At 49.1% G+C, this 12681-nt stretch overlaps 1 protein-coding gene across 1 annotated transcript; it reads right to left on the bottom strand.

Annotated features, from left to right (window-relative positions):
* Positions 1 to 730: 730 nt before the first annotated feature.
* On the bottom strand, positions 731 to 9909 carry LOC144730796 (chymotrypsin-like elastase family member 2A). Its single transcript, XM_078611547.1, has 8 exons — positions 9801 to 9909; positions 8195 to 8289; positions 6735 to 6832; positions 6159 to 6284; positions 5175 to 5311; positions 2686 to 2831; positions 2060 to 2212; positions 731 to 997 (listed from the first exon to the last, which is right to left on the bottom strand). The coding sequence occupies exons 1-8, from the start codon at positions 9838 to 9840 to the stop codon at positions 974 to 976; spliced, it is 819 nt and encodes a 272-aa protein (XP_078467673.1). The 5' UTR covers positions 9841 to 9909; the 3' UTR covers positions 731 to 973.
* Positions 9910 to 12681: the final 2772 nt, after the last annotated feature.

The raw sequence follows: 12681 nt of genomic DNA, 5'->3' as shown, positions 1-12681 counted from the left end.
CCCCTCCCCGCCACACGGCTGAGGGAAGCTGAACCGTAGGGATTGCTGCGGTCAATAATACATCGATGCCGCTGTGCTTTTGCCATTTTTGTTTTGAAAGTCTTCGGCCGTATCCCCACAGTTTGATTTGAGTTCATCGATGGCCTTCACCCAAGCAAGAGAACCGTTAAGAGATGCACCGTTCCCCCCCTTTTGCAAGGGGGGGGGCGACCCTCGGTGGGTGTAGTCGCAGTGTCAAGTCAAAATCCAAAGCTACGGTGCCTGCAAGTAAACCGCGAGGCGACTTGGTGACCTCGTCACTCGGGTTGACAAGAGTGGCACTGCCTTGTCGGAAGTCAACAGACAATTCTCCTTTAAAGGAGGAATGGACGAGATCCACTCTGCTTCTGAAAACACAATTGAGTGAATAACAAATCTAAAATGGCATTTAATCTGCTGCTATTAATCCATAATAAAGAAGAAGTCAACACTGCTTTTAAGTTTGTTCCAGGTGAGAACTCAGAGACCAGGATGGGAAGTTTCATTTGCCAGAGTGACCGGGGGCCCATGAGTGTGCCAGTAGGGGGAAGATGATTGCTGCTACTGTGTAATCCCAATTGAATCATTTAAGGTGTCATTTTCGAATTTGGAAAAAATGTCCAATGGAGCCCTGTGTGTGTACGCAAGTGTACGCTGTCACTTTAACCGCTCCCGTAAACAACTGGTTGTAATAAAGCAGCCACACATGCAATTACATTTTCAGAGATTCATTTTTAATGAGTAAATTCAGAAAGAATAATCACCGGCTTTCGCTTCACCTCCGCTAATGAGATGTTAATGAGAGGTCATAACGAAAGCACGCCCGGCGATGATGAAGAGGGAGTGGGGATGAGTGGACTTCGGTGGGGAGGACAGGGGAGGGGTTCGTGGGAGCCCCCCCCACCCCCTTCTGTTTCCCCCATCTCCAACGCCTTCACCCGCCACTGGCGTCTGCTTAGACACGGTTGATACCCATGATCTGGAAGAGGGTTGGGGAGAGGGTCACGAGGGCAAAAGTGAGATCCTTCAAGCGTTTGGCAGGGGTGATCGCCGGCAACCGACCGATTGTCACGCACATGTAAATCTCAATCGTAGTGTCGCCAAGTCAACGCCCGACCTCAAGGGTCTGATGGACCAACCATCACCACAGTCTGGTTTTTGGGTCGTCCCCTCTTGTTATGCAGTCCACATTATTATGTATTACGCTTGTTTACCCAGGGAAGATTCACCAAGCCTCAAGATTAATTTTCAGTGGGGTCCTGACTTATTTTAGCATTCGGGGGAATATGCTGCTGCTACTGTGTGTCGCCCCATTGAGTAATTTACAGGTCGCATGTCATCTTTATAGCGATGGGAGGAAACAGGAGAACCCCAAGGAAAGCGATGCGAAACAAGGGGAGAACTCGCAAACTCCAGATGGAAAGGCGCTCAGTTTGGGAATCGAACCCAAGCCCTTCTTACTATGAGATACGAGCGTTAACCATTGTGCACCACACTGCCCTCTCTGACACGACAAATCGCACTGCTTGCTGCTTGTCATTTTTGCCGCCCAATATCCATGTCCTTCGAGGGCTGCTCTTTCCGTCTCACCACCAAGACTGGATTTAGGGGTTTCCCCCTTGGCAGAACGGGACCAAGGTAACAGTTGGATCACTGGGCTCAGTGTTAATTCCTGAGGCTGAGACGCCAGACTAGGGCATATTGAATGCTGCTCGGATTAATCTTCAGTGCCAGACAGGCTTCTAGAGGTAGATCAGGGGCGCCTGTGTTGTTCCTGGGGCTCAGGTGTTAATGCCAGAGGCCCCCTGCCGTCCCAACCAATCCCTACGTTATATCAATTGTCGCATCCCTCCGGCACTCGCACCAGCAATTACGTTTGACTCACGATCCGTTTTCTCCTGCGGCGGCATTTACGATCGCAAGACGACCGCAGCCCCACCGGAGTTGCGACAAATCTTAAAGGCGACTGCCGGGTGGGGATGGGGGAGCGGGTGGGCGGGTTTGTGCCCAAGTTCTCCCAGTACCCTCCCGTTGAACTCACGCTGTTGATCCAGTCGTTGAACGCCGACACGCGGGTGAACACGGTGGGCTTGCGGATGTAGTTGCAGCCCATAGAAGACACGTAGCTGGTGATGCCGTGCACCTCCCACTTGCCGGCAGAGTTGATGCAGTTCAGGGGGCCGCCAGAGTCGCCCTGAAGTTGGCCCGAAGGCAAGAGAAACGGAACGGGTGAGAGAATGAGAATTGTCCCGGCGGCCAGTTGACGTGGCGATTGATCGTAGCGAATGGTGGAGTGATGTTGTTGGCGATGAGAAAAAGGTAGCGATGTTGATCGTACGTTAATGCAGCCATGGGTTTAGTTTGTTTAAACAGATGGTAAACTCAAGTGGCCCGAATATGGTCTCATTTGCATGAGCAGCCTGCGTGTGAGAGAGATTAACTCGATGTCAATTGGCTTTTATTCATTCGCATATGAATTCGTACTGATTATTGATGCACCCGTATTTTGTTCTTAATATGTATTCAATCCGGGGGGGGGGGGGGGTGGGGGGCTTTAGCTACTTGGGGACCCTAAGCTTTTGCTTGGTTTTTCTCACGATTCTCTCCATCACCGACCACCGACTGTGCGAAGGGTAATTCAAGGTGCCCCCCGCCTCTTCTCCTTACGTTGCACCCAGAGTCGTATCCGTCTCCTCCGGCGCAGACCATGGTAGTCTTGGCGTTGGTCGACCACCAGTTAGACTGGCTGCAGGTGGCGTGGTCCACCACGGGAAGGTTGGCCTGCTGCAGGGCATCAGGCAGGGCGCCTCCAGCTTTGGGTCACAGCAGAGGTGGGAAGGATAGAGGGGGGATACAAAGAGGGCAGGGGAGGGGAAAGTGAAGTCAATTTTCATTTTGTTTATGAATGTGGCGCCTTTCTGGCACAAATCTGCCACTCTAATCGCCATCAGAAAGGGAATACAATACTAAACTAAACTTTTTTTTATTTTACCAGGTAAGGCGCACTAAGCTATATAAGCAATTTTTCAGCAACGACCTGGCCACAAATGATAGCTCAACGAAATGGCTCATCATGTGGGAATTTATATCAGCGAAATACTCTGAACACGTTGATTGGAAATGTGGAGGGGAAAACCAGATTACCCGGAAGAAAATGCACGCGACCACGGGTAGAGAGAGATAAAGATAGAAACACGCAAACTTCAAATTTACAGCAGCAGCAGGCGTCAGGGTCGGGATCGAACCCACAACATCCTGCACACCAGACGAGGTAGTCAACATCTCACCACCCCTTAAGGCAAGTCCGTCAACACGTTAGTGGTGAGCTCCGTTACGTTGCTACGTTACGTTAATATGTTACGCTGCTACATTATCGTTGCTACGTTATCGTTGCTACGTTATCATTGCTACATTATCGTTGCTATGTTACGTTGCTAGGTTACCGTTGCTGCATTATCGTTGCTATGTTACGTTGCTAGGTTATTGTTGCTACATTATCGTTGCTATGTTACGTTGCTAGGTTACCGTTGCTACATTATCGTTGCTATGTTACGTTGCTGGGATATTGCGGCTACATTATCGTTGCTATGTTACGTTGCTAGGTTATCGTTGCTACGTTATGTTGATATGTTATCGTTGCGACATTATCGTTGCTACGTTATATTGCTACATTATCGTTGGTACTTTACGTTGCTACGTTATCGTTGCGACATTATCGTTGCTATATTACGTTGCTAGGTTACCGTTGCTACGTTATCGTTGCTATGTTACGTTGCTAGGTTATTGTTGCTACGTTACGTTGCTAGGTTACTTATGATGAAATTGTCGTTGCTTGACGCGTATTTTGCACTTTAAGGAATTCATCTGCTGCGTTATTCGAGACAAATTTGGTTGCCGTGTGAATTTCCACGCGATGGGAAGCCACTTAACACCTTGGGGGCTATCATTTGTGATAGCCGGGTCAGTAGAGCCTTATCCGGTAACATAAACTAGTTTAGTTCAAAGAACTCCCGGTAGTTTATATTTGTCGCCACCGATGTGTGGACTGAGACGAGCTGAATCGAGCAGCTTCCCCCCATTGCTGCAACTGCCGCGCCCCGGAGATCGAACTGTCGACAGCTGAAGTGTAAGCCTTGTGTGTGTGTGTGCTGACCAGTAACAACTCTACCGGCACATTTACCTCAACGTTGCGACGGGAGTGCAGAAAGATGAAGTTGTATTGTAACTGTACTGTACTTTCTATGGTTCCACGTCGGATTGCTCCCTCGCACTCCTTAACCAACTCGCTTTGACCAGCGTGGTGAAGTATGGTCAAATAGAAGCCCCCCCCCCTCCCTCATCCAGCAGTGGATTGACAAATACGGCTGTACCTTAATAAACATACAGTATATAAACTAAACATCGACTTATGCTGTGCTTTAAGACTCTAGCTATCTTTTCAACAATTAGAACTTAATTAAACAAAACAGTTTTTGTTTACTTACAAAGGCAAAATCATATTTTACATGTATTCATCACCTGCCATGGGAATGTGGAATTCACCTCACAAATCTTGCTTAACTGCCGCGCCTGGAGATCGAACAGTGAACGCCTTGTGAGTAATCATCATTGAGTATTGTGCACGTGGTATCGGCACTATTCGTTCTAATCGTGCGAGGGCGATCGTCAACCAAGCAAGGCGCCGCTGCGTGTCACGGACACAATCTGCGCTAGTTTGACTGCAGGGGACGATGCTGCTGCTGTGGTCTAGCCTAGGGTACCCCCAGTGGCAGCTGTCCCTGTGTGTGGCACAAGGACGATCATCGCACAGAGGAAGGCGCCGCTGTGTGTCACACAGTCCGCAGGAGTTTGCAGGGAGGGAACGATGTTTCTGCTGTGTGTGAGACCCCTATTGAGTGACTTCCGTTGTCATTTTTCAAATTTTGGTAAATGCAGAACTGTGACGCCACCCGGCGCGCAGTCGTCCACTCTTTTCAAATGACGGCTCTTTTAAAGGTCCGCTGTGAGTGCAGCAGACGGCGCGGAGTGGTATTACTTTAACAGTCAATATGCAACACCGCAGTAATAGCCAACACGGCCCGCCGCCGTGGTCGAACCGCGATACCTCTGTAAACCGCTCGGCCCTTAATAGGTGCTCGCAAGAGACACGCACGTACTGGAGAGACGGCCCCAGCCCGTGATGTAGCAGGGGTAGTTGTGGGACAGCACCACGCCCGCGGGGGGCAGGCAGGACGGCTGCACCTTGTTGCTCAGGACCACGGGCTGTGCCAGGCGGATCAGAGCGATGTCATTCCTGGTGAGAAGGTCACAGTCGGAGGTCACGGTGAGAAGTTACGGTGAGAAGGTCACGGTCAGAAGGTCACGGTGAGAGGTCACAGTGAGAGGTCACGTTGGGAGGGTCACGGTAAGAGGGTCATGGTGATAATGTCACGGTGAGAGGTCATGGTGAGAGGTCACAGTGAGAGGTCACGTTGGGAGGGTCACGGTAAGAGGGTCACGGTGAGAAGTCACGGTGAGAGGTCACGTTCAAGGGGTTACAGTGAGATGAGGTACATTTCGATCTAAGGTTTATGGTAAGATCTTGTGGATAGACGTGGCGAGTGACGCGGGTCAGAGGTTATGATTATATATAAATTAATATATATTGTTATGCTTATTTAGCAAAGACTAAAAATACGAATCTCAAGACTCCTTTTCAGTACGGTCCTGCCAAGTTTGTTTTTGGTTATGCAGTAAGGGGGAGGGGGGTGATTTTGCTGCCATTTGTAACCCCAATTGAGTAATTTTATGGTAATTTTTCAGCACTGGGATGTTTGTGTTTATTGTTGCGCTATGCAGTACTTTACAGGAGGAGAACAGCACACGCCTGGCCTACTTTTTAAAATAACGTAACGAGGATCTTGAACGTGGCGTTTGCCCGATGGATACGCCCCGGTGTTATTAACTGGGGCATCCCGCTGATCTTTGAACCGCGATCCTACCACTCAGTAGTGTCACCGCCCAATTAAGTGACACAAACCTGGCTCATAAACCGAGTAGCTGAGAACCTGATATAGCCCATGACCGATTGATTAACCGGCTGAGTGACTGCCTTGTTACTATCAAAACTGGTCGAGTGACTGACAGGTCGAGGGACTCACCCGCCAGCCACGTTGTTGTTGTTCCAACCGGGGTGAACGGTGATCTGGTCCACGCTGTGGAACTCATCTCCGCCCTCCTCCACCGACAGGAGGTGCTCTCCCACAGCCACGCGGTACGTACGTGAGCTGGCACCGACAAACACAGACGGATACACGCGGACACTTATGGACACGTGCAGATGGGGGTTATATCTGTTTAGATGGTGGTCGTGGTAATGGGATGATGATGATGGTGATATTAATTAAGTGACGTGTGTATACAAGGACACATGGACAATTATGGGCGTGTTGAGATGGTGGTGATATCTGCTACATACCAGTGGTGATGATTCGATGATGGTGAAATTATAAAATGGTGGGGGTGGTGGTGTTGAAATGATGGTAGTGGTGATAATGAGGAGGAGGTGGTGGTGATGAGGTGGTGTGGAACTCAAGAGAAGCAGTGATGATGAGATGTTGATGCAGGTGATGATCATGAGATGGTGACGAAATGATGATGAGGTGGTGAGATGTTGATTCTGGTGATGATGAGGTGGTGGTGATGATAGGTTGTAATGAGGTAGTGGTGGAACTCACGAGATGCAGTGGGCCGCCGTGAGCACCCACTGGGGGTCGATCAGGGTCCCGCCGCACGTGTGGTACCAGGACCCGCTAGACAGGTACTGCAGGGAGATCTACAGCAGCCACAACAGCCACAACCACCACATCAACCACAGCAACCACAACAACCACATCAACCAACACAACCGTAATCTCATCAAAGGACACCAACAAAACACACCACAAAATCAACCACAACCACTTCATCTACAACGACACTATCACACACACATGACAGATCTCTGCTGGCACAGCACATATTTCCGTGGTAGGCTCTGGTCTGTGCGTCTCGTTTCTCAAACGAGCATTTGCCTCTCACCGTTGGTGACCTTGACCCAGAGATGCGTAATGGTCCGCTCCCCTTGGCTAAGACAACTTGTCTCTGTGTCGGACGTTAAAGCACTGCCCTGCCCTGCTTGCAAGCTCCGTGTCCTGACACCTCAAAGTTTAAGGAAGATGGCAACTCCCTTGTGGCCACACAGCTTTGGCTTGCATAATACATGTGTTTGTTTGGGTTAGATCGCGTAAATATATCAATGTTTAATTCATCCCGCCACCACCCGACACAGCCAATTAGTAAGGGGTTTGTCACGTGAACAGAACATGCCAATTCGTCACTAGTACATCACAACGGTGTGTTGGAGAGCCAAGCCACAACAGCAGGCTTGAAGCTAGCGAAACGTCGTACTCAGATTGTAAATGGTGTGGCTTTGCTCTCCAACACACCTGTGTGCTGTACTAGTAACGAATTGGCACGTTCTGTTTACGTAACAAACCTTACTAAGTGGCTGTGCCGGGTGGTGATGGGTTTAACGACACATTTATATATTTACGCGATCTAACCCAAATAAACCTGTATTATGGGTGATATTGGTCACGAAAGCCTCCATCGTGTTGGACTTTAGCGATGGCTTGTGCTGCGTCCCACGTTGTCTGACGCGAGGAAACTAGTCTTGGGGATAAATGGCCCGCACTGCATGGTGGATCACGGAACACGTTCCAACGTGCGTTAATTATCCCTGGAGGTGTTTAATTATACATTATATCATTATACATTTTCCTGGAGGTGTTGATTAGCGAGCGCGGAAGCCAGTGATAGGTGGTAGCTGTGGGGCCCAAACCATGTTCTCATATTTGCAAATACTGTAGTCCCTTTTAGCACTTTTTAAAATATTCTCATTCACAATGCTTAGAGCTTGTCCCATGTTCTAAAATGTCTCCCCATACTTCCCCGTCTATTCCGATGTCCTGCCCTATCTCTCCGTGTGTCCCCACATCTCACCGTGACAACAGGATAGGACACGCAGCCTTGGTACTTCTGAACAAGGTAAAACAACGACGAGATTTTTTTTTGGGATGGCCTCTTCGTTTAAACTGCGAAACGCGAATCGGAACGAACAGTGGGGGCTCGCGGAGCCATGGCACGAGACACGCACCTGCCAAGGCCAGCTGTTGGGCTTCGCCTCCACCCCGTTGACCACGCGGCTCTCGATGGGGGGGTAACTGGGCACCCCGCAGCCCTGGGCGGTCGCTGTGCAGAGACACGCAGGGGACGCGGTTAGACATGGAGAGACGCATGGGGAGACACGCGGAGTCGTGGGGCAACATGGGGGAGACACGCGGGGGACGCGGTTAGACATGGAGAGACGCATGGGGAGACACGAGGAGTCGTGGGGCAACATGGGGGAGACACCGGGACGTGGTTATACATGAAGAGACGCATGGGGAGACACGAGGAGTCGTGGGGCAACATGGGGGAGACACGCGGGGGACGCGGTTAGACATGGAGAGACGCATGGGGAGACACGAAGAGTCGTGGGGCAACATGGGGGAGACACCGGGACGTGGTTAGACATGAAGAGACGCATGGGGAGACACGAGGAGTCGTGGGGCAACATGGGGGAGACACGCGGGGGACGCGGTTAGACATGGAGAGACGCATGGGGAGACACGAGGAGTCGTGGGGCAACATGGGGGAGACACGCGGGGGACGCGGTTAGACATGGAGATACGCATGGGGAGACACGAGGAGTCGTGGGGCAACATGGGGGAGACACTGGGAGGTGGTTAGACATGGAGAGACGACACGCGGGGAGACGCGCGGCGAGACACGAGGAGTCGTGGGGCAACATGGGGGAGACGCGGGAAGTTGCGATGGACCATGGAACACGTGGATGTTCGCAAGAGATACCGAGGGAACATGGGTCGTTGAGACACGTGGACACGTGGAACGATGTGGCAGGACATGGGGAATAGATGAGAAAGCATTGGAGCATGCGGCATGGAGATATGTGAATAAAATTGAGGGCCATGGAGAGGCGTGCGCAGACAAAGAAGAACACGAAACACAGGGAGAGACGTGGAGAGACATGGGGACGAATGGAAAGACATGAGGGGAAATAGGAATGCATGTGGAGGCATGAGGAGACACGCTGCAACAAGCAACACGGACCATAAGGAGACGGGAGACGTGAGAAGAAACGAGAGTACACATGGGGAGACAAGGGGAGGGAATCCTGCAGGATGCGGGCAGACATGAGACAGAGGACACAACGAGAGTGAGACACGGGAATGATGATGATGATAATGATGATTTAGGAACGTTGAGAATTACGAAAATAATTATGTTGCTTCTGTAGATGGTGATGTTTCGGATTATACAGATGCAGATAATTATTTTCGATTTAAAGCTTTCGTGACTGCAGGGAATCATCTTCTTGGTTCTTTCTGTAAAGTCACGTAGAAAGGAAAGACAGACGCTTTCCGACAGACCTGTTCTTCACCTGAGGACGGCTGCTTGCGTTGTGGCCGAAACGTCGTGAGAATTGTATTTTATTATGTTTTATTTTTATTATTTTATTATTTCCCTTCTACGTGACTTTACTGAAAGAACCAAGAAGACAGATAATTATCGCTAATGTTTGAAGAATAATGATGAACAATATGTTTATTGGTGATGATGAGAATGGTGATGCAGGCGAGATGTTTCTCATTGTCCAGACAGATGATCATGTCGATGATGACGATGATGGTGACACTCACCCTGCACCAGGAGGAACACGGAGGCAATGAGGGCGAACATCTTGTCCAAGTCTCGTCTCAAGTCGGTGAGTTCCTCCTCATCCAGGGCCTTCTTATAGAACCCCGGGGTGGGGGGGGGGGGGGCGTTGGGAGAGGAGGGAGGGCATCATCAATATCCCCTCCCAAACCCCCTTGATCCCCACTATCACGCGAGATCATCGATAAGGGCGACCATGAAATTATCGATTAAGGCCAGGATGACATTGATTGGCTGGCGGCGGGGATCGGTTTGGTTCACGAGATGGTGCTGTCTGCCTCCAAAATGTTGTCCATATGGTCCTAATGGGTTATGTGTGTGTATGTATAAAAAGTCAAAAGAGCCTGCCCGTATCGCTTTTAACAGACTGTTAGGGCAAGTACTGTTAGCGAGAACCTATGACGGCACACGAGGGGGTGGGTGGCTAACACCATGCCTGGCCACCTTTGTCTCCTCAGTGATTATATTTATACACCACATCATGTACTCATTTGAGGCTGAGTCGACCTAAGGAAGGCCCCTGACCGGTTCAGATAATCGTCACCGGTGTTGGCCATGAGCGGGAATCGAACTTGGGCCGCCGGGTTCATGGAGCAGTGCACTAACCGCTGAACTACCGCTCTCCATACACACAACGCGCGCGCGCGTGTGCGCACATATGCTCAAACACTCTCTGACTCATTACATCTCACTGAGGTTCGCTGCACTGAACAAAATAGTTCTGCGGTTCAGTTTGCAAGTGCAAGTGCGTGTTTCAAGTCAATGTTAAATAAATACATAATGCTTAAAAAAATTTAACACCAATATGGGACTATTGTTTTTAATGAAAAAAGAACATATAATACACTGTAACATGATAAAATGTAATGTTAATAGCGTAAAAAGGCAAAGAGTCTCCACTTGTTCGCCATCATTGTCAACACACGCCTGGAATATTCTCCAGGTGGCTTCCAGAGCCCGGAGGCACATTTCTCCTGGTATCGTTGCAAATTCTCAGAAGTGTTAACATTTTATGAAGCACCCTGTATATGTTTCATGGAAGCTGGTTCGTAAGTGCGGTTGTTCGTAAATCGAGCACTGCCTGTATACATATGGTGTTTTGCGCAACTGCGCGACCAACCCAGCAAATATTTGAACTAGTCGTGGGCCTCTCCTTGGCCGACTCGGGCTTAAAATGTATATGTGTATGTACGTTGAACTTCTTTCGCACCGTACATAGCTGACCACGCTAATCGGAGGTGACAGGAAAAAATGAATACCTGGTGCGGTGTGAAAACATGAGCACTGGTGAGACAAAGGCGGGCCGGATGTGGTGCAGGCCACCCACCGCCTCGTGTACCGTGATGGTGTTCATCGGTGCTCGCACACAGTACTTTCCCAAACAGTTTGTTAAGGCTGCACGGGGGATCTTTGTCTTTATGCATATGCATAGGGAGCGGTTGTGTAGTGGTTAGCACACTGCGTCACAAACTCTGACCCCATTTCTAATTCCCAGCTCTTAATGTTCACACAAACTTTGACACCTTATACATTACTATAACCTTTACTAAAACCCTTTGTGTAACCCTAACACTAACCACAACTTATTCTAGTCTTCACCATATCCTAAACCCTAACCCTCAAACCCTAGCAACTCAAACTCTGCATTTTTCATTAACCCCAACCCCAACTATTATCCTAACCATAGCCCTGACTAATCCCATCGCCAGCCTCGAACCCCTACCTCATTTGACCCTCGCGTCCGTCTTGCGTCTGCTGTTCACGTTCCCATGAGTGTTCCGTGACCTCTCCATGGATGAGATGATAACGGAGGCAGAAATAGGGTTTAGGTCTCCCTCTTTGTGCCCTCCGCACACACCTGTACCATGCACAGGTGTGCCAATCAATAACGAGATGAGTGATAAAGCAATCTGTATGAAAAAATAAGAATAGGTTGTACCCTTTATGGCAATAAAACAGATGTTCAAACACAAAACACAAATCTTTTTCCAGGAATCAAAAAGTTTATATTTGGTGCTTTATTTCCAGAAAGGGTAAAACCTATTGTTATTTTTTCATACTTTGATACTGGGAAAAAATGTCACATTTTTGTAAGCAATGTGTATCGACCTTAACTAAAGTGTGCATATCTCCGTTTGTGTGTGTTACGGGAGCTGTGAGCCAGATCAGCTCAATAACAACGGCAGGATGCTGCTAGACTTATGTGCAATCAATGGGCTTGTAATTGCCAACGCGCTGTTCCAGCATCGGCGCATCCACACAACATTGTATACTAATGTGATTTAAATAGCACTTTAACCAAGGCGCTTTCCAGAGAATTAAGAATAGCACAACGTATGAATGTAGTGGTGGAGATGAGGTGAATGAAATAGATGAGGGGAAGCAATGGGGGCGAATCGGTGATGATGCGTGAATTCGTTGAAAGCGAAATTGAAGACCCTAAACAATGATGAGTGGATTCAATGAATGGGGAATGAGTGAGAGCCGTAAAATGAGAATGTAAAGAGGGTACATGAATCGTGGTGGTTATGAGGGGGAGATTAATGGATCGTGGGTTGAGTTATGGAACAATAAGTGAGTATTCATTGAGTGGAAACGAATGAGCGAATGTGACTGTTTAATGTGGAGAAGTTTGCTCCAGTGTATCTTACTTGCACCCCTGGTCCAAGCAAGAACATCTGCTGGACTAGTTCGTAATGGACCAATGGATGCAGGCCCATGTCCTTGACACCAGGACCTACCATGGAGCTGATCTGCCCACTGACCATCGGCTTGTTATCTGTAAAATGTGCCTACCATTCTTCCACTGCGATGGTGGGTGTCTAATTATGATCCCAATCAAACCCACAGTAGTCTGATAATATT

This window comes from Lampetra planeri, chromosome 36 (assembly GCF_965212315.1).
Source record: "Lampetra planeri chromosome 36, kcLamPlan1.2.h2, whole genome shotgun sequence".
NCBI lineage: Eukaryota > Metazoa > Chordata > Hyperoartia > Petromyzontiformes > Petromyzontidae > Lampetra > Lampetra planeri.
Note: the sequence above shows the minus strand (reverse complement) of the source record. Positions and strands in the feature narration are given on the sequence as shown.